General features: G+C 39.2%; 1 protein-coding gene across 1 annotated transcript; it reads right to left on the reverse strand.

Moving 5' to 3' along the window:
* Nucleotides 1-1,427: 1,427 nt before the first annotated feature.
* On the reverse strand, nucleotides 1,428-20,186 carry LOC139727660 (phosphoacetylglucosamine mutase-like). Its single transcript, XM_071638638.1, has 15 exons — nucleotides 20,061-20,186; nucleotides 18,602-18,697; nucleotides 17,104-17,177; nucleotides 16,051-16,202; nucleotides 14,740-14,901; nucleotides 13,998-14,040; nucleotides 12,498-12,578; nucleotides 11,946-11,989; nucleotides 10,035-10,148; nucleotides 8,953-9,054; nucleotides 8,074-8,129; nucleotides 6,946-7,009; nucleotides 5,458-5,580; nucleotides 4,365-4,538; nucleotides 1,428-2,797 (listed from the first exon to the last, which is right to left on the reverse strand). Exons 1-15 carry the CDS (start codon nucleotides 20,174-20,176, stop codon nucleotides 2,705-2,707), a joined length of 1,494 nt encoding a protein of 497 aa, XP_071494739.1. The 5' UTR covers nucleotides 20,177-20,186; the 3' UTR covers nucleotides 1,428-2,704.
* Nucleotides 20,187-22,278: the final 2,092 nt, after the last annotated feature.

A 22,278-nucleotide genomic window follows, 5' to 3' on the forward strand; every position in this document is an offset into this window, starting at 1 on the left:
TGATTTGTTCATTTGAATACTACTTTGTCAAAAGTTCTGACATGGAATGCCTTGTGGTAGTTAAAAAGAAGAAAAAAAAAAAGATAAATGATGAATATCACACAAGTATGCCAGATTAATGATGATATTTGGTTAGCTTGGTTGAAGGTGTCATCCAGTAATAAATGCTACCCTGTTGCCAGTAAACATAGTCTCGGAGAAATAAGCTCATCTACTTGTGTACGCCATCTGGGTTTCTATTTTCGCAAACTTTGCAAGTCAGGTGCTCTTGGCGAATTTTAACTCGTTGAGGACGAGTCCCGAGTATACTCGGGCAAGTGTCTATGGGAAATGCGTGTTGTAGCAAAAGCAGTCCGTCCTCAACGGGTTAAAACGTGCAAAAATATAACCTCTGATCCTGACACGAATGCAACGTGCACACATACATTTCTCCGTCCATTGCTGTATTCTATGATTGCGAATCTAACCACTTGCAAAATTATCGGGAAGTCCTGATTTGTGGAAAATCATATTTGCTAAATACATGGCGTATAGAGAATATAAGTTGCCATATTTGCTATCTTAGTAATTAACAGAACAGCTGTGGCTCAGTTCAACTTCATATTTTGATTCCTTGGGTAAAGCCTTCCTCCCCAGAAACCAGGAAATACTGTACAAGCCATATATTTAGCGAGTCTAAATTTTTGTGAATCTGGACTTCATGACGATTTCGTGAGTGGTTAAATTCGCGACCGTAGAATACAGTAGCGAACGGAGAAATGCATACGTGCACATTACGTTCATATCGGGATCAGAGTCAGTATTTTCGCGTGTCTTTAAATTCACGAATAGCACTTGACTCATGGAATTCATGGAAATAAAAACCTTGTGAAATATTCACCGTACACAGTAGACCACAGCTCCTGGATGCTTTAAAAACGTTCATCTCGCATCTGGACTCACAATGCCACGACCAGGAGTGTTTTTATTGACAAATCACCAAAGACAGGGTTGCGATGAGGACAACAAACTTTGAGGAGATACATTGACTGAAACACTCACAGGCAGTTGGTTGCAGCCAACCTCCTACACTAGCATGAAAACGACAATCATTTATATTGCACTCACTGTAAAAACAGGAGGGCACCAAGGAGGTTCTCTCGTACCTCCTTGAGGGCACTAGCTGATCTGGGGGAAGCGTTTAAGTCTCACAGGCCCAACACCTCAAAATACTATCGACATTGTGCACAAGCGAGTTGCCTAGAGCATTGAGAGAGTTAGAGGAGTGCACTGCATTCGTGAATCACGTTCATGATAGGTCATCAGTGGGATTTCTAGTGGATAATATGTAAAATAATCGTGTATGTTTAAATTGTCACAACCTAAGAATATTTTTCGGGTGATCAGTAGTGCTGTGTTGCATTCTTGTCACTACAATGTACCGACAAATGTACTCCTATATTAATTTTGAGGCCTTTTCTCAAAGGAAGCTAGCCAGTCCATGTCACTCATCCCTCAAAAATACTCTGCTTTCAAGGATAAGATCCATTTATGCACAATGTCAGCAGTTATTTTGAATTTTTGTGACACAATTCATTACATTTCAAAGGAGTTTCACAAGAACTTACACATACTACATATATTGACAAATGTACGTACTACACTGACAAACGTATGTACTATAGCAGATGGCATGTGAGAAGCTGTCAGTAAGTTCTGATGCATTGGTAAGTCTGCAAAAGCTCAAGAAAACTTACAGTACTTTGCTTTTCTTTCACAATAAAACATGAAATTCAATTTTCCATGAGTGCAAATACATGTACGGTTAACATGAAAATGAACCTTAAATAGGAAAAAGTATCACACATTAACATTTGTTCATAAAAAGAAAACAGGGTCATGACAGTTTTTCATAGTCCCATAAAATCATATTCCAGTGAGTTTTTAGTTTATCCTAGGTCAATAGGATGCTTCAATATATGTAATTTTAGTGCAATGTACAATTCTTACATCTCTAAGACAGAATAACCTGGAATTCCAGACAATATTCGCAACTATTCTTCCAGGAAAAAAGTTTCTTTGACTGAAATACTCCAAAACAACTGTGGAACTACTGAGTAGATGAGTGCAGTAATAACTGAGCTTTGCATCCTTTGAGTGTATTCATGAAAATGCACATTACCTCCAGTCATGACATCTAAGCATTCTCCATTGTACATACACAATTCAAAACTATGTGTACATTTGTGCAATTGCTTTGCTGACTAAAATAGAAGGTGTGGTACAGATCTTCACATGTTACTCCTAAGAATACCACATTTTCATTGTCATCGCACCGCCTAAGATCTACTTACATCTTCACATACACTTGACCAACTAACTACACATTCAACGAGTAACGTCACAGTAACTCAAAAGTTTGTAAGCAATAATGGAATCATGATCATCTTACTTCTAGCACCTTTTTTGGTAACAGGAAAAGCACTTTTTTTGCTTGACTGAACCTGCTTTTTAGTTACTGTTCCTGAAACTTAACTTGTTACAGGTTCTACCTCATTTCTGATTGGAGCTAATTGAAGGCAGAGAAAGACAGATTTCTCTAAAGCCACTGGTATCTCCACATGAGCGGTGTGTGAGTGGAGAAACATTGGTTTGGTTTTTCTGTTTTTTTCGGTGAATGCCAAGCACTTGCACTGGAATCCTACGACCTTTCACTGCTTCGAGGTCAACTGGAGGGGGCCACGGGGCGGTCGCCGACGCCCTGGGCCAGATCGTAAACTTCTCCCGCAACCGCGTACGCCAACTTGTCGGCTTGCTCCTGGTACAGAATGACAGACCGTGAATGAACAACAGTGAAGTACTTGCATGCATGTTGTAACTCACATGGGGTGTAAAGCAGTTCTTTAGAATGACAAATTTTCGATGTCAAAAGAGTTGGAGACTTACCTGGCAGCACAACTTCTTACCAGCAAGGTAATTCAGTTTAAGCATACTCAAAACAATGTCAGAATGATTAAAGTTGCAAACCCTCTTTAAGGTAGATAGCACACCCTCATTGGACAGCCTTTCTAGTCTCCTCCAAATTTCACTAACATGGGATCTTTGAACATTATCTGTAAGGTCTACCAAATTTCAAAAATTGGAGTACTTAACAACTGGCTACATAAGTGATAAATCACAAGCTATTTCTTAGTTTCCTTGCATTTTTTGAGGGCTGAATAACACTGGAGGAATACCATTCATAAACTTAGCTGAGTGGTAGTATTGACATGAAGCCTTTATTTGATAGAGTTCAATTGTCTCAGCAAACTGCAGAGTTCCTCTGTGCCTGAAACCTACAATGGTATCATCACTACTTTTGATTGTGTTACCAACAAAATGCTCTGTTACTAATTTAACATAAGTTATCTAGACCAACCAATTCAGCAGTTCATAACTGAAAATTATGATACAGTCAAACCTGTCCATAGTGGCCACCCAAGGGAAAGAACAAAAGTGGCCGCTATAGACAGGTTGGTGGCCATTTTGAATTCCAATACCTGCATTTTTATAATAGTAGAAAATACCGCATATAATCCTTAAAATGACAACCAGCAAATAAGTTTGCATGTGCAGCTTTTATGGGGATTTTTGTTGTAAAATTCACTTCGCTTTGTTTCGTTTTTCTATGCCTGCTTCTGATCTTTTGATTAAAAAAAAAACATTTTGGGCCTGATGAACTGCTCTGGTTCATGCTGGTTTGCATGAACGGGGTTCAAGAGTATCGAGTTCGATGGAGATTGATAATGTGTGAAGCTTACGTTAACAACAAACAATACCCAGACAAGTACCATATTGTCCTTATTCAAAGGGACTTACACACTAATTAGTCAGCATTTTAGTAAAATTCTAAGTTATTGGGTGTTGTTGTTGCCTTTCGCTAGCATCTATTCAGGGTGGCATTACTAAAGCCTATATCTTTAGTGGTAAGACAGCTTTTCGTGGCAGAGAGCTGCATTAATTTTTGTCAATCGTGTCTATGTGATTGTGACTGAGCTAGGACTCGGTAGAATTCATGCAATGAACATCTAAGACATCGTTAACGGTTCAGCTAAAAAATTTTGGCCGCTATACGCAGGTAGATATTTACCACGGGACACAAAACGAGTGGCCGCTGGCCGCATTAGGCAGGTGGCCGCTATACAAAGGGTCCATAATACAGCAATTTTGTGCGGGGGATTTTTCAGTGGCCACTATAAGCAGGTGGCCGCTATAGAGAGGTGGCCGCTAAGGCAGGTTTGACTGTATTTCTTTAAAAACCCTAAGAAGACAAAGCACAGAAACATCAAGTGAATTACTAATGTGCAAAAGAAGTAACCTGCGACAAAACATAATTCTGTACTCACCCTCGTAGCCGCCTCTGCATACACTCTGACCACATCCTCAGTGCCAGATGGCCTCACGAACGACCTCGCCGACTGGTAGTCGGCGATCAGGGCATTGATGGCGTCCTGCAGGCCAGCGGGACTGGTGCACTGCCTCTCGGCATCCGTGGTCTGTACAACTGTGCGGTCCTTCACCTGAATTGAGATGAAACACCAGTCAACTCTCTCTATGCCAAATATTATATGTCCAGGTCCCTTATGTTACATAAAGACTGAAGATCATCTACTCCTAAAGTGCCCAGGGCTCAGCTGTAACTTGACAAGCTCTTCCACTGGCTACAGGTCATTTCATACAAACGTAACACTACTGAGGGTTAGAACGAATCACTCATATGTAAGAATGCCACAATTCGTAAATGAATCTCCGCTGGATACTGGATCAGTTTTATGTGATAAAAACTTGTATGAAATTTACCCTTTCCTTCTGAGAGCAGAGACAGGCAAACACTTGTAAGGATCTCTAGCTACTAAAGGGCTACCACAGATTATTGCGGTATCAAAGGATTTGTAAAACCTTAAGTTTCTACAAGGATTGGTATACCAGGGCCATTTCATAACAAGTTGCTATAGCTATGATAGCAACTTTTCCTGGAATGGCAGGTGTCATGGTAACTACATGAATCTAGTGTCCTGATTGGCTGTTGCCTGGAGAAGTTTTGCCTGGAGAAGTTGTGATTCTAGCAATACATGCTATCTTAACCCATTGAGGACGAGTCCCGAGTATACTCGGGCAAGTGTCTATGGGAAATTAATGTTGTTGCAAAATCAGCCAGTCCTCAACGGGTTAAAGACCCAGTGGAGGGGAATTCATGGGTCATGGGTGGCCTGATTTATTCACTGCCCATTGGGGTACATTCGAAAACCATGTATAACACCAGTTAGTGAATATGTGCATCGATGCGTGAGCTCATTGCTAATGGTGGACTCCAGTCGAGATTTTTCAGCTAGCTATAGCTTCCCTACTCCACGGTATCCCTGCACACACTACCAGGTCCTTAGCACCTTTTTTTTTTTAAAATGAAATGGGGCCCAGGGCACAAAAAGCACTCCTTACCTTGACCTTGAGTAGTCTGTTGGGGAGATCTGTGTAGGACTTGTTCCAAGCCTCCATGTTCCATCTCCTGGCCCACAGGACCGTCTCCACAAGAAGCATATCGGACAGGGCGTCTCCGACGGTCTGAACGACAAGAATTTGATCAAATTGCTGCATATCATGCATCATATCCCATCTTTCACGACAATTCAGTCGAAATCTTGTTTTCCCTACTGACCATTTCTGTGGACTAGATAAAATCAAAATCTCCCAGATGTTCACAACATACTGCTGAACTTCACAGAATATACTGTTGTGAATATTTTCCACTTTTTTTTTTTCATAAAGATATACTATTTTGTGTGACGAAGTTAAAGTTATAATTTGAAGCTGCACAGGGATTCCCTACACATTTCACCCAACCCATGCCTTAACAAATGTCATCATGAAGTTCCTACAGCCTACTCTTTTAGTTTTCACAAGAAACTTCACTTTCTTCTTCTTCTGAGCTCTCTATAAAAAAAGCAGACACAATTCTTGACTTTGTTTTTAACATGATTTTAGGTCTGCACAAAAGAATAATGCCCATCTTGTGAGCTGAAGGGTGCAATGAGGCAAATTAAAAGTCATCAGGGCAGATGTCAACTGGCACACATTCAAGACAATCACAAACAGTGCGGCATTAGTCAATCTCCAGACCCGAAAACAATGAATACATCACACTTCTTCACAGTCTAACCCAGACACTTGTGAAAAATGATCAGTTTCCCCAGTGCACATCCCAACCAGGTGATAAATGAGGAGCCCCAGAAAGTTGAATAAAGTCTCGATGAAAGGCAGATCTACAATGTGAATAAGTGTTAATAACAAACTTACGACCAAGAGAGATAACTTGAAAATAGATGTACTAATGACAGTACCTACAACTAAAGTTGAATAATCTTCTAGAGGCAAACAAGTACTACAAAAGAGTCTCAGAAGAAACTTTGTTAGGTATGGGTAGGTCCTGTACTTAGGACAGAAAGCTATGCCCAGGATCTGACACACCAAACTAACATGTAAATTTTATCCCCAATCCATTCTAAATGTAGCAGGGGCCATGCAAACTCTCTAAGTGTAAAGTCAGACAAACCTGGAAGATAGGATATGATGCCTGAGCATTTTTCACAAGAAAGTTAGATTTACAATCCTACTAGAAGTGCAATGCCATTCCATGATCATGTCAACTGACCTCAATAGAGTAAAATCGACCAGCCGTATAAGATTCATTGCGATTTTATCTAAATCAAGATAATTATCAAAATCTCAACTTCCACATAAGTTTTCAAGGAAAAAGAATAAGTGGCAATAATGTATGCAAATCAGATGCAACAACTACACTGTATGTCATGGACTCACAATTCCACATGGGTGTTTATAAAAATGATGCAAACTGTATCTTTGATAATTATAGGAATCATGCACACAGAGGTATTATGGAATCATCACAAGTGAAAATTGAATATATACCTGATTAGTGAGGTCAACAAAGTGTCTTAGAATGGTGGCTGCCTTCCTCTGCTCATTTGACAGGCTAAAAATGTAGAAAAGGGAAGAAAAAAGCACAGGAAATCTCAAAATTTTGCATTCACTTTTTCTTTAACCCATGGTGACACGATATGAGTTGATATCTGCTTCAATGTAGTACTGCATTATAAACCATACACATAGTTTCAATAATTTATTGTTGTTATATTTCTTTTCCCTGAGCACTAAACATTAAACAATCCAGTAATGAGGCGACAGCATCATCGTTATTTCACTTAATTTGCATTATGCAGTTGTACAACAAGTTATCACTTTAACAATCCACGTTGTCTTAATGGACAAGTTCACCTTCATATTTCTGTGCTTTGAGAAAATGCATCAATATTAATAGAACACAATAGTGAACGTTAAGAGGGAAATTGGGCAACCTGTTCATAAGTTCTGAAATTTTTTTGGGGCAGTCACTGCTGGATGAGAAAGCTACTAAGCTTGTAATGTCAGATGTGTAGAACGATATTAGGAAAGTATAAGAAAATTCCTCATATTTTCACTTTTCTTGCATAATAAAAGAGCACCTGACTTGGCTCTTTTAGAAGGCAGGGGGAATTATATTAGCTTTAACATACGACAAGTTGATGGAATGTGTACTTTTTTCAAAAAATGAAATCTTGTGAAATTCTTTTTATGTTTTTCTTGCATCATTCTATATATGTGACATCATAAACTGTAGTACTCTTCTCATCCAGCAGTGACTGTGCGGCAACTTCAAAAATTCATTAGAACTAAAACTTTAAAACAGATTGTCCTATTTTCCTCAAATTTTCACTGATGTGTTTAACTAGTCCTGCTTTAATTAAACAATTCACATGTATATAAAGGTGTAAACTTGTCCTTTATATCATGTCCGACTCCACTGAAACTTCTGACAGTTTCCTCTAATTTAATTTGACCCCATCTATCAAAATCAACTTGAACATGGACAGGCCTTTCCCTCCTAAAAGACAGGTGCCAGCCAAGGGTACACTGAGCCCCAGTATTAAACATCACCACGACAATAGCTCTTTGATCAAACACCATGAACATGACAAAGAATATAAAACAAAATGTCACCTCTCATCTGAGCTGGCATGATGAATCTTCTTCTCAGCTTCTTGGCTGTATAGTACCTGGAAATTAGAAATGACACACACAACACCAGCAACACGGGAAGTGTCAATAACATATGAACAGCACTGACTTCTTCATCTATTTATCTATCTATCTATCTATCTATCTATCCACCTACCTATCTACCTGTCTATCTATCAATCTACCTATCTATCTATCTATCTATCTATCCACCTACCTATCTACCTGTCTATCTATCAATCTATCTATCTATCTATCTATCTATCTACATGTATCTGTCTGTCTATGTTGAGAAACCAACTCACAATAATGTACAACATGCATGTTTATGTGTATCACTAAACTTTTTATCTACTGAAGTATTCATACTACTAGTAATACTCGAAAATTATGAGTACACTCGCGAGCTTCAAACAAAGGATATCAAATTTACACAAGAATGCTCGAAGAGTTCTTAATTCATTAAATGCTTTATCACAGGATGATTTAAGTCCCACATCCACACATCCATGATAGTGCACTGGCAGCAAACATTGTAAATCTTTGACTTTTTATCTTACACATAAGTTCATCTCAATTTTGCTAGTCTGCATAATAACAAATCTGACGGGCTTTTGCAATAACTATTACCAGCACACAAAAACAAAACAAAAAATGAATTATGTTTTTCTCGTGTTTCCACATTGCAAGTTTTGGTACGACTCTTTGCTGCCGTTTCCTATCAACTAAACGTCATCGATGAGTGAAACCTGTGAATTGGCAAGATAAATACAGACAATCGTGTGGTGAGCATGACTAAAATCAATATCTGCTTGTCACAGCTGGGCATCTAACATGTGGCGTGGCCTCCAATCGACTCACCGTGCCGTGTCCGTTTGCTTCAAAGTAGACTCCGATGTCGAACTCCTCTGCTTTGTGATGCAGATGTTTCACACCCGTGCACACGCAGGCCACTGGGACTTTCTGTGAAAAGTGAGAAATGAATGATTCCTCCATAAACTTTGTGAAAGATATTCACTATGAAGTAGAATGTAGTATGGATTTAAGCAATAATATTTTCCATATACTGAATTATTCTCTCCAACTTCTATTCATTATTTCAACAAACCTCTTGTGTTTGCAATAGATCTTGCCACATATATGCTAACAAAGTTGGAGATTATTTGTTCTTCACTTTGGTATTTTCGAACTCTCCACACATTTGAGACTACAGACGACACATGACTGGACTCTCTCTAACGATGAGACTATTTCAGCAACGGTAGGAAAGTAAGTGATCAAGTAAGTGCAGTTTTCAGAAAATCTGCTTGCAAATTTTAAAGCAGTCACAGGCATAGGAGTCTGGTCATTTTAGCACTTGTAATAGATCATTCAAATCATCATGGTACTCTAGCTTTATGAAAAGCAAGGTTTTGAATTTCAAATTACTCCTTGGCTTTAGAGTTCTGACAAAATATTGTACTGATATCATTCTTCAGGGGGTTTTTTCCATAAAAATTACACTTCTTTTCAGTCAAATCATTTATTTTGACATTTTCTCTGCTTTGATGTTTGTGACTTTTTTTCCCCCTTTTTTTTTTAATAGGGGTAATGCCTTCAAATTTGATACAATCAATCACAATGTGGAAACACAGGTAAAGGTCTAGCCACAAGCAGTGTCAAACAAAAGTGTTTCACACATTTTTAGTTGCCGATCACAAGGAAGCAAGAAACAAGAGAGGTGAAACAAGCATACATATAATAACCATAACATGTAAACAAACAAACAAACAATCACAACATTTCAAATGGGATATCATTTGTGCATTAGCACATTTTTATTCATTTTATTTATTTATTTATTTATTCAATTTTTTTTTTTTTCTGGGGGGGGGGGGGGGGTGGGGGGAGATAAAGATGCACCAATGGATGATATGGTACGATTTGGCGGAGTTCTAACTTACCAGAGTTTCCACAGCATACTTTGTTGAACTGCCATTTGCGTATGCCGTCTGGACAAGGCCCATTTTGAGTTGTAGACCACTCTGGGTGACCAGCTCCTGCACGTATCCCGCAATCTGGATCACAGCAAAAATTATTAGGGGGTGAGTGTGATATCCACGATGACACCAATGTTAGCCATGATAGTGATGCTGACAAGAACACGAATGCTTCTTCTGCATCATTCGTCAAGCATATAGAGACTGATTTACATGTTAGCCATGTCATTTTACATAGAGTATAGCTGGTTTATTGCCACTTGGTCTAATATCAAATGGTCTACTTCCCAGTTTGTCTAACACCACTACGGCTAAACTCATTTGGTCTTCTATAAATTTCGTCTAATGCGCGTTTGGTCTAATCCTCACTTGGTCTAATCTCAAGTTTGGCTAATAATCATTTTGTCTAATGACCAGATAGTCAAATGCAATTTTGACTCCTTGTATATTTTTTTTCCATTTTGTCTAATAAACTGTGGGTATTAGACGAAATAGGCATATCCCGTCTGGAAGTAGACCAACTGGTAATGAGGCTAAGTGGCAATGGGACTAAATGGTCATTAAATGAACTGGTTGGAGACGAAACTGTACTAGACCATGTGGGTTGAGATTAAATACCTATTAGACGATGTGGGAGCAGACCAAGTGATAGATCACCGTATGGCTTATTAATGATTATGTGGCAGGTGGTAGGTGGGGCTAGGCATACCAGTGGACCATGTGATATCTCGTACAGCAATGCATTTTGAGGTACTTTTTAGTATTCCTTCATGCTTCATGCACTCGGTTTCTATGTCAGGTTAGGGGATTTCGTCTTTTTCAGTACCCGTGGCTAAATATCCTTTTAGCGGTTGTGCATTCATTCAGTTTCCTTCCCTCTATCTTATGAATTTTGTGCAAAGTTTCTACTTTGAACAAAAAACGAATATCACATGCAAACTATGTACCATTTAACAAATCTCTGATCTCGTTAGAGCGGAAATTTCAATGTGCCTTTCAAAAGATGCCTCAATATCATCCCGTTAAAGTTGTCTTCCTATTAATCTGAGTCTCGATTAAACAGAGGCAACTGTATAGGTAATGTCACAAGACCACCTTTGCAAACATGTTTGTCATGTGCCACCCTTTTCTGTTTCCCTCATGAAGTGGTTGATATAGAACAGGTTTGAATATGTATTTTTACGTCTGTTCAACATGTATTTGCCAACTCCCTAGAGCGTTCTTGGCTGCCTGCCACTTGGCAAGCACATGGGTAAACACCAGCTTCCCATTTTATCACATGCAGACAAACCTCGACTTGGCTGAGGTTCAACAGCACATCAAAAGTCAAATCATTCACCCTATCTAGCCATCTGCATCATGGCGTGGCTACAATGCTAGCATATTGATCTCAGAAAACAAAACATTTTGACGTAAAAATTGGATTCTTGTTGTGAAGTTAATGGGGACACTCATCATCCTTGGAGTACATGTATTTGCATATTGTTTGTTCATCTGCAGAAAAAGGAGGGGAAGGTGGGGTTGCTGGCATGTCTCATGAATTGTGAATATCGCAGCATCCAGTGAATATGACACCTTGTCACATCAAAATACTGTATTCAGCATACAATAAATATTTCGTGAGTGTAATGCTTTGTAATTGTAAGACAATTTCTCAAGCAGTCCAATTCGCAATCGAGAAACCCAGTGATTGGATGAGAAAGTTATGGCGGGCCAAGTTCTCTTGAGATGTAAATTTTGTAAACGTCGGTCTGTTTTCGAGTTCTACTTTATAAAATTTTCAATCTCAAGGGGGGTTTCTAATCATCATTCAGTATATTTGCAGCAGCATTCCTTGCTCAACAGCATAGAAAGTAGATTTGCATTCACACTTACCAGTGTTGCCAGCTTGTCACCATCAAGGAGATGAAATTTTTTGTCTGGAAAAAAAAGAAATAGGAAAAAAATTAAGGGATGTATTTCTGTTGAAGTCAAAAAGTCATTCATACATTTGCTTTGCAAAATCCTGAGTTTTTGTGAAAGACTAATAACAGACCAGAGTTTCTCGCATCCGCATCACTCCTCACTTTAAAATGGACACAACTCTGCGCAAATGTGAAAAGACTTTCTGCACAGCACTTGTTTCAAATGTGGAAAATTAACATATTTTAAGAGTGTTTTGTTTAATCATTTGCTGAATTATGATCTTCTCATTTCATGTTTGCTACAATTCTTCTGCAAAAAGAAAATGCAGCAGTTGCCTTATTCATCTTCCATGTCCCACTTTCCGCCGAGAATCTCTGGTAAGACAACAGCAATATGACAACAACAAAAATGCCCTCACTTTCCAAAAACACAGAGACAAGAGATTGTAGGGTGACATGACACACACACTAGGAAGAGAGACACACAGACAGACAGACAGACAGACAGACAGGAGTGACGCACCTTCATCAAGGTAGAAGTACACTATCCGATCTGCATCGCCGTCCAGTGACACACACTTCTCGCCCGCTTGAGCAGGCATGCCTGTTCAGAGGGACATCAAATCAAATGATTGTTTTAATAAGACATCTAACTACATGAAAATGAATACACACACACAAATCATTTTAGAATTTACTGCTTGCATTGCTCAGATACAGTAATGGAAAGACATGTAGAAGAAATATAAATAAAAAGTTTCAGACAAGATAAATAGCCTTCCCTACAAGTATGTAATTTCAAGTTTCACTTTCTGCAACAACTTCTGTTCATTAATATCTACAAGTTTCACTCACCTTGGCAACACTTGTTGATAACCAGTAATATCCACGAGAGAGAGTTTGAGGAGGTTTCCTTTTTTTTTTTTTTTTTTACAAACAAACACTGCTGTTGCTTCATACCATCTGTGCCTTCACTTTTGGGAAGATGAATCATCTCCAAAAAAAAATAAAATAATAATAATAATAATCTATTAACAAATGTTGGCTGCAATGCAACAGTATGAGTGCAGCATTTCATAAATATTCTCGCTGAAATCTGTCACAGCATGAGTGGTCTACCAGCACTGTTTGAATGTGATATTTCTTTTGCAGGCAACATGTGTTCCTTTCCAGAGAAATTTCAGCCCTTATCAAGTTTGATTTCTATGGATGTTTTATTGTGGTTTTTTTTTTAGATATTGCTCTCAAGTCTAACAAACAGAATAATCAAAATGTTGGCAAAATCACACCAAAAATATACAGGTTATGGAATTTCAAATTCATGCAATGTGTGCACAAAAATGGTGACATTAGTAGCAAAACTGTATACATAGTGGTGATCCCCTCACCAAAGAAGTCTTTCGCTTACCTAAAAACAAATCATCACTTAATTTCGTCTTTTGGACATGTTATCAACAACACCAAACAATATCTCCTGTACATCAAAGTTTTGCTGTTGTAATTACCTAGCAATGATGATCTTTTGGAATAGGGTGGAAAGGCTTGTTGGTGCTATAAATCACTGGCCCAAAATATGAATTTTGTCATAATTTTGCCCAAGAACCCAAGAGAGAGCCATGAGTTACTGATATTATCTTCTCAGCTTATTGATATCATGTTGTTTTGTCCATCATCACGATTCCAAGGTAATGTGAAACTGCTAAAATACACGAACTTGCCCGTTTTACATTTAATTTTGATGAAACTTCTGTTGTGTAGTGTGCCTGATTTCACTCTGTACATCAGAGTCAACGTTAACCTGGCATGGAAATGCACTTGAATGCACACCATTCACAAAGCCAACAGCCTGTCATTAAACTAGTTTTGCTAGGGACAGTAAGACACAAAGAAGAAATCATATGACATTTCTCTCTAAGGTCATTACTTGTGACGTAAAATTGCCAATGGAATTCATTAGTTTACCCATCCCATTTCACTGTTAATCAGTAATAAATGACTTATTTGATGATTCTGGTATGGTTACCTGATGAAGGACTCTGCTGAACCTTCACAAAATCTGCACCACACTGTTGAGTTAAGACACAAACCAAACAAGAACCATATGCTGTGTTAATGAGCATATCATGCATCACCACAAATCGAAAACAGGAATGCAAGAGTGCTTCACAGTTGTGTACAGGAAAAGAATGATGGTCTACGATTATGAGCTACGATAAAAAAAAAAAGGGGGGGGGGAGGCAAACATGCAATTGCAGTAAAAAATCACCAGTAAAAAGTTTCAACAGCCTCGACACTTCTCATGTACTATATGTTCCCAGCCCCACACACAAAAGGAAAAAAAAAACATTAATGAGAAACAATCCCATACAGTACCTCTTTCAACATCATGATCTAACACACAACATATATATCTTTTAGTCCCACGCATGCTGGTAATGGTGTTAATAGCTCTCAAGGCATGGTATTCAGTATTTGTTATTTTTCCCTGATTTCACCTAAGGCTAGTATAATACTGAGTCTCACTCTACTAGATCTTGTGCTACATTTGTGTTTCTCTTTCTTTTATCATCACATAATCCCAACAAGATTGAAAGCTCAACAAGAAACTCTCAACAATTTAGACACTGTTGCTTCTGCTAGCAACTCTAGTCATAAGTAAGCTAAGAAAACATCTGCTCGTTTGGCTTCATACAAACGCCTCTCGGTACGAGGCCCTATAAGCACTTATGCTATTGAAAGACACTTTTCAGCACTGTAGAAATAACCTGTTCATTCAGCTTTCCAGAAGAGCCATCGTTATACACAGTGATGTCCAGGAGGCCAGGGTTCATGAAGGTCAAGAACTGGGCGACCTTGAGGGCCCCGACTCCATTGGCCCCATCGAGAAGGATGTGATTGGAGTAGTCAATGCATCCGCCCATGTCATTCTGTGAGGTGTGGGTTGGAGGAAATAGAAATGACGCATGGAAGTCAGCAGAGTGAGAGACAATGGCCCAAATTCATGAAGGTGGTACAAATTTAAACCATGGTTTATGCAAATTTCTTCTGTGTAAAGATGACTGACAGACTGCCTACGCCAACAGATATCCAGTAACAAACATGCATATGTGCATCTCAACTGTATGCCTATTTCAAGTTTACTTCAGACAGTCTTGTAACAAGGTCTGAGTTTAAACCAGGTTTATACCACCTTCAAGACCTTCAACATCCTAACACATCCTCTAGTTCTTCTAGTTTGCAACTAGTAAACTGGTATCATTCCAAGGTGTAATATATGTAACAAGCTTTTGCGTAACCAAAATGGTTCAGTTCACCAAAATAAGCTTTTAATATATCATTGGGCATTTCTAGCTAAAGTTACAATTAGACAATACATTTTTAGCCCATCCCCCCCCCCAAAAAAAAATGAAAATACAGTAACCATTAACCATCATTATTATTTCATATCAGTCAATTACCTATTAACATGTATCCTATGTACCAATGTCATTTCTAGCATATTAAAGCTATTGCCTGAAAATTACATTATAGCCAATTTGATGACCTCTGTCTGATGACCTTACGGGAATCTGCTCAAGATTCAGTGCATCTTTTTCCCTCTGGAAGTCTCATCTACTGCAGAATCTGTCTTGATACTGTAAAAGTGGAAATTTTCGCGGTGTTGAAATTTTCGCGCATTTCGTGCAACCAGAAACTAGCGCGAAAATAAAAGCACGCGAATATTTTTGCTTGCCATAATGTTCCTGTGCTTGATGTCTTGATTCCGCGGAATTAAAAACATGCGAAACTCTTCTCACCCGGCCAAGCGCGAAAAATTAGTCGCGCGAAAATATCCACTTTTACAGTATATGTCTTTGGGAAATATGGGGTTTACAGACAGATGGACAGATGGACGGACGATCTGAAAACACACACTACCAGTATCCTCCATTTACAGAGGCACAAATACAAGCAGAAAGCCTGATTATTCACTTACAAACACAAAGAGAGAGAGAGAGAGAGAGAGAGCAAGCTGACATGAAACATAGCACACTACCCAAGGTTGTTTACTATGGAAAAAATATGGTGCCGCTCACCTGCTCGCTGCGTGCAGGGGTAATCAGCTTTCGCAGACTGGTGTAAGCTGCTGCCAACTTCTTGTAGTAGCCTTCCTCAGTGTGCTGGCCGTAGGCATCTTTGGTGTTTTGGCAACGCACCAAGTAGTGGAGCTGAGGGGTGGAGAGTAGACCTGGTCACAAAGGAATGGAAACAAAAAAATATTTGTGATTAACATCTCTCATGCCATAAAACATTCTCAATACTCAAGTCATTGGCGAGAACCAACGTTTCACGCTTTTTTGATGATCTTCAGTAATATGCAATACTAATTTGCATTTCAAAACAGATTTTCCGTTTATTCAATATCTACCATTGAAAATCTTAAATATACCAAAAAATTCAACAACAAAACAAAACAGTATTCAAAATACCAACAATTACAAGAACAATGGTATTGCAGTTACCTACACAATGTATGATACACATGAATGCAAAATTATTTTCAACCCAAGCACAGGCTTCAGGCATTTCATTGTCGAAGTATCGTTTGAGGAATCGTGTGATTGTGAACATGGCAGATCTTCACTTTACATGAGAAATGCATGTCATTTGTTCTAATGGGCATTGTGATTGGAATTTACAACAGGCCCTGGCCCATTGCTCTTCCTATTCCTCCTTTAACTCTTCCTCATCGACGAAGAGAGCCCCACTTGTGACTTCACATTCTGCTGCTCACAAACGCAAACACATACACATACACAGACACAAACCCACATGCTCGTGGGTGTACACATGCTTGCACACTACACACAAAACACATACAATTAACACAGAAAATTTTTGCTAAAAGACTCTGACATAAACTGCATTCATATCATCCATGATGGAACAGAATTACCACTGATGCATAGGTCACACGAGAAGAAAAAAAGTTTTAATAGTCCTCGACCTGCAAATATTTCCTGTAGTATAGCAAAAAATACATAAAAATTAAAAAATAAAAAATCTTGTCTGGCTTCAGTACCCCTGTTCGTGCTCTGTGATTTGTGATAGCATGGTGCATATATTGTGGGTGGCTGGCATTGGCTTACCATAGTCGGTGAGATGACCGTTAACTGCAGTGACCCCATCTTTCAGCGCCTGGACAAGCCTCACACTACTGGGTCTGAATGGGAGAAAAATTGAACAAAAATTACATGCAAGAAGAAAAAAAAGGCAAACTCTGTGAAAAAGAAACAATGCAAAAACATTTACAAACACACACACACACACACACATACACACAAATCACTAGAGCTCAAGGTCCCTAAAGACAGCAAAGAAAAACAACATATCATCCCTGAAAAGGTTCCTTTTCAGCATGTTAGTATTTGCACTGCTGCAATATTTGCTATACTGTATGTGCAAACAATTATGGACTGACTGTACTCAGTGCTGGATCAATATGTGACATATGGGATCTACACATGCATGCAGAATCTACTGTGACACAAAGTGCTGCTGTTGTGGTTTTACTTTTGTATCTCCATGTATCTGTTAGTGAGAGTTTGGGTGATGTTCTTTACATATGATGTATGACTGGATTCCCATTGATACGTATTTTATGTGAGACACACCCAAAGAACCCCTTCAAAACAAAGACTTAGATAATAATGATAACTTGCAATGATGTAGAATCTCAGGATCTCACCAACATCTGTGGTGGTAGCCAATGCTGTAAGTTACTGAATGCACACTGAAGCTTTATACTCATGTTTCCCCTCTAGATGTCAAGTGCACTATGCAAGGTGGTCACATGACCAAAACACTTACACCAAACCTTAGGGCCAATCACAACTGCATTTAAAGGGCAGTCAGTCTGCAATATTCTGAGGAGTATCGCTTGGAGTTTCTCCTCCATGTAGACATACAACGTGCACACTCTCTGGCTAGTCTTTGAAAACAAGTTTCCCTTTTTGGCAGTGTACACCTGATGGCGTAAAACCTCGCTTTTTTTTCACATGACTGACAACATTCTGCAGTTTTAAGCAGCATACTTCTTACGCATATGAAGCCATACATGTACATAATGTCCAGGCCTAGGGAGTTTATACATGCCAAGCTGACAGATGTACCTATGTGGAGTGCATTCCTGAAATATTGTGACATTTTGAAGCATCCTAATTTTTCTATCAAGAATGAAGGGAGAGATCAGATACAAAGTCTTGTAGGGTTCTTCAGTCTTACAGTAATTACCAACAAGTAGACCAAAGGTCAGATGATAACCGACTGTCAAATGGTCATGGTTCCATACCTCAAATTGTATGGCCCGAATTCACGGAGGTGGTTAAATCTAGACCACGGTTTATGTAAATTTCTTCTGTATAAAAATGCACATAATAGATTGTGTATGCCAATATAAACAGACGTCCAACAACAATCGCGCATTGATATGCGCAAGTGAAAGGTAGGATATCTATGCCAATTTTGCCCCTATATTAAACCATGGTCTAAATCTTAACCACCTTTGTGAATTCAGGCCTATTTGTTTGAGATAGCTGTCGCTCTTTTGGCATAAACTCTCCTTCCCGAACAGACTCAGTGCCATACCTTGTATCTCTGGCTACAAAGACGTTAGCGCTTTGTGATATGTCGACCTCCAGTTCAGCAATGATTGCTCTCACAGTGGCCTCCAAATCTTCATCTCTGTGTGTGGACAAAGGGAAAAACATGAAATATTTGGATATTTGTAAGATCATATCTATTTAATTGAATGGAATGGAATGGATTGGAATGGAGTAGAATGGAATGGAATGGATTGGAATGGAATGGAATGGGATGGGATGGAATGGAATGGAATGGAATGGGATGGAATGGAATGGAATGGAATGGAATGGAATGGAATGGGGTGGAATGGAATGGGGTGGAATGGAATGGGATGGGATGGAATGGAATGGAATGGAATGGAATGGAATGGAATGGAATGGAATGGAATGGAATGGAATGGAATGGAATGGAATGGAATGGGGAATGGAATGGGATGGAATGGAATGGAATGGAATGGAATGGAATGGAATGGAATGGAATGGAATGGAATGGAATGGGGTGGAATGGAATTCAACTGAATTGAATTGAATTGACCTGATTTGTATTAACATGGCCACTAAGGAAGCAATTAATGCTTGCATGCATTTAAGCAAGCAACCAAGGGATCTACGACTACGAGTCCCTTCTGAAAGACTAGTCAATAAGGATAAACTGCCTTGTCAAGGGGCACAACCACTACAACTAGGGGATTGGAACCAGGGACTTCCAGATTGATGGTCCCTGGTCTTAGCCACTGAACCATAACAGCTCTTTTAGGAGTCGAGCAATATCATTGCTACTTTTATTCTCCTATACGTCACTCACATATGATATAAAGCACCAAACTTCATCATAATATGTGGGTTTATTAGGCCAACCTTCACAAGATCTTTTTCCCCAATTCAACCCAGGCAACTGTTGCATTACCATACTCTCTGTCAATGCACACATATATGGATGCTATTGGGTATATTGTCACAATAAATCCAGAATGTAACTTGACAATTTTCTCCGGAACTTCATCATATTTTTGCCTCAGGATTCTTTAAGTACACATTTCCTGTCTCAGGATATCCATGCATAAAGTCCTCTAAGTCTAATTCCTCTAAGTTTGTAATTTGCAAACTTACAATTAAATCTCAAAATGTGATTTCCCTTTCTACAGCCAAACCAGAGAATAATATGCTGTCATGGTGTGCCACCATTAAGTCTGATGACATTCTAATGTTCATCTAGGAAGTATACATGTTATTTATTGCATCCACAATACTATAATGCTAATTCCATGGAGTTTACATGGTGTACCTGGTACCTAGTACCTGGTTCCAATAAGCTCAGGGTTCATGAAACACTTCTGAGATACAGAAAACCAAAGAGATGAATCAAGGTATAGAATAGACCATTTCCAGACATTATACCACTTGGTGAGAAGTCAAGAAATTAAATCTGTCAGCCTGGACACAAGAACATGGGTGTGACTCACGCAGCATTGGCCAGCCTGGTGGCATGGCCCTCCCACGCAGGCAGCAGCATCTCTCCCATGGGTTCCACTAGCTTCACCCCATTGTCTTCCACAGGGTTGTGGGAAGCTGTGATCATCACACCTATGGTAGCTGCAAAAAGAAAAGTGTGAGGAAATTACTTGGTATCAGAACAGAGTTGTCCATTTGATGATGATAATTACTTGAGCAAAGTTTTCCTGGTACTTGGTGGGCTCTCAGAAACAAATAATCATCCTTAGGATACTTCAGAAAAATTTCCCCTCTGATGGGTATACAGCAACTGCGCATCATGCTGAATGCTGGCAAGGCATAATGCAAATTTTTTTTGGCTCTATTCCATAATTGTATGACTTTTACCATACAACTCTCATGATTCACTTACCTTTGGCATGCTTGGAGCGCAACACAGCTAAGATACCCATTCTGAACAAGACTGCATCCAAAATGTCAGCCCTAGAAGGAAAAATATTTGGAAACAAGCATATTACATGTATCTAATTATTTTCAATGACATTGTTCATAGCTGTTAGAACTACAAAGGGCTATATGAAGGTCAAATGTCACCAAGGAGCTGAAGAAGGATGAAGAGAAAAATGTGATAGACTAAGGGTGCGTTTATAAGATTTTGCGGGCCTAAATCACTGTTTTGAAACACTGTTTTGAAACACTGTTTCAAATCACACTTTCGTCAGGAGAGCGTTTATAAGATTTTTTCTCCGAGTGTGTTGGGGCACTCGCTCAGACTGTTCCATTGCACAACTCACTCTGCGCAGTTTTTCCTCGGCAAGAGGTCAAACAGGGTGCGCGCAAGGCATTGTGACGTCACATAAACAGTGTTTGCGATCGCGGTTGCGTTTATAAGATTTTTGAAACACTGATTCTACAGAAACACTGTTTGTAAACGCACTATTTTGTGCGTTTACAAACAGTGTTTCAAAACACTGAGGTCAAATCACGGCGAGCGTTTATAAGAAATTTTTTCGAGCTAGAATCATTGTTTGGCCAGAAACAGTGTTTCAAAACACTGTTTCTGGCCAGAAGAAAAATCTTATAAATGCACCCTAACACTGATTTGCAACTTCTCATGAGATCTTCAGAGGCAACAAACAAAAGCTGCTGGGGGGGGGGGGGGGGGGGAGACACATCTTGATACCACATGCAAGCCTCAGAACAATTTGCAGGAACATAACAAGCAAACAGTATATCCTGCATACTTTAGAATGATACAGGAAGATTAACTGGATCATGCTACAATAAGCAGTAGCAGTCCAACTACCAAGTTAAGGGAGTATGCCAGTCAAAGGACTGCATAACAGTGTCATTGGAGTATGAACGGACCAAGGAACTCCATCTTGCTTGGCCTGATGTCCATAGAGAAATCATAACATTATCATGCTGTGCCAAATATACGGCAAACTGACACCCTGTAGTGCAATCACTGTGGGGGTGCTTTTGTATTTACCAGTAAAGACTGGTAGAATCAAAGCCTGAAAAGAAATGCCATGAATGCTCTTTGTGCACATGACATTCGGGTGTTCTGCATCTGAAGTGAAAGAAAGATGAACTCTCACAGTAGAATTGAAACTTGCTCTCTTGCAAAAGCATGTACAAAATGTACGGTACAGTTAATAAAAAAGCAGACACGACATAAGTCATCAGGCATTCAACCCTGTGAGAACACTGCACAGATGAGTTGCTTTGAGGACACCCATAGCCCCTAATCAATGAAGGACAGCCTAAATTTCCCACTCAGTGGATTCAATGAAAACTCCAAATAGGAAGTAGAAGTGGAGTGGACTGACAGAACGGTCCTTTGTGGTACTGGTGGTCCCCTCTGCAACCTTGTCTGTAAGCTGTGAAAAGTAACTGAAAAGGTACTCTTTTTTTTTTTTTTACAAACTGTTGTTTACTTCTACTGGTGATTATGGCTACATGATCAACTAGAAAAGCACTTGGAGAGCGCAGACCATTGCTAAGCAGCTCATTTCCACCAATAAACGCAAGCTGAAAATCGATAAATTTCCGAACATACATGTAGAAGCCTTTTGTTTCATCACACAGCTTCCTGCATGTTGCGCTGCGCCTTTGTGTGAGCAAACCTCAAATACGCACAGCTTTAACTCCCAAGTTCATTTACCCTAGCTGCCAAAAGATTAAAAAAATCCTTCAAATATCCATAAAAATTCCTGGATCACTATC

The sequence above is a fragment of the Diadema antillarum genome, unplaced genomic scaffold, assembly GCF_040938485.1.
Source record: "Diadema antillarum isolate AM-2024a unplaced genomic scaffold, OU_Dant_1.0 seq00000140_RagTag, whole genome shotgun sequence".
Lineage (NCBI taxonomy): Eukaryota > Metazoa > Echinodermata > Echinoidea > Diadematoida > Diadematidae > Diadema > Diadema antillarum.

Bases quoted from the DNA above. Each gene is read 5' to 3' on its own strand.
- LOC139727660 (XM_071638638.1), bottom strand. From the start codon at position 20,176: ATGATCACAGCTTCCCACAACCCTGTGGAAGACAATGGGGTGAAGCTA. The intron at 12,579-13,997 runs GTAACCATACCA...CCCTCTGAACAG, and splicing joins TCAGCAGAGTCCTTCATCAG to GCATGCCTGCTCAAGCGGGC. The intron at 4,539-5,457 runs GTAAGGAGTGCT...ATCTCAATTCAG, and splicing joins ACAGACTACTCAAGGTCAAG to GTGAAGGACCGCACAGTTGT.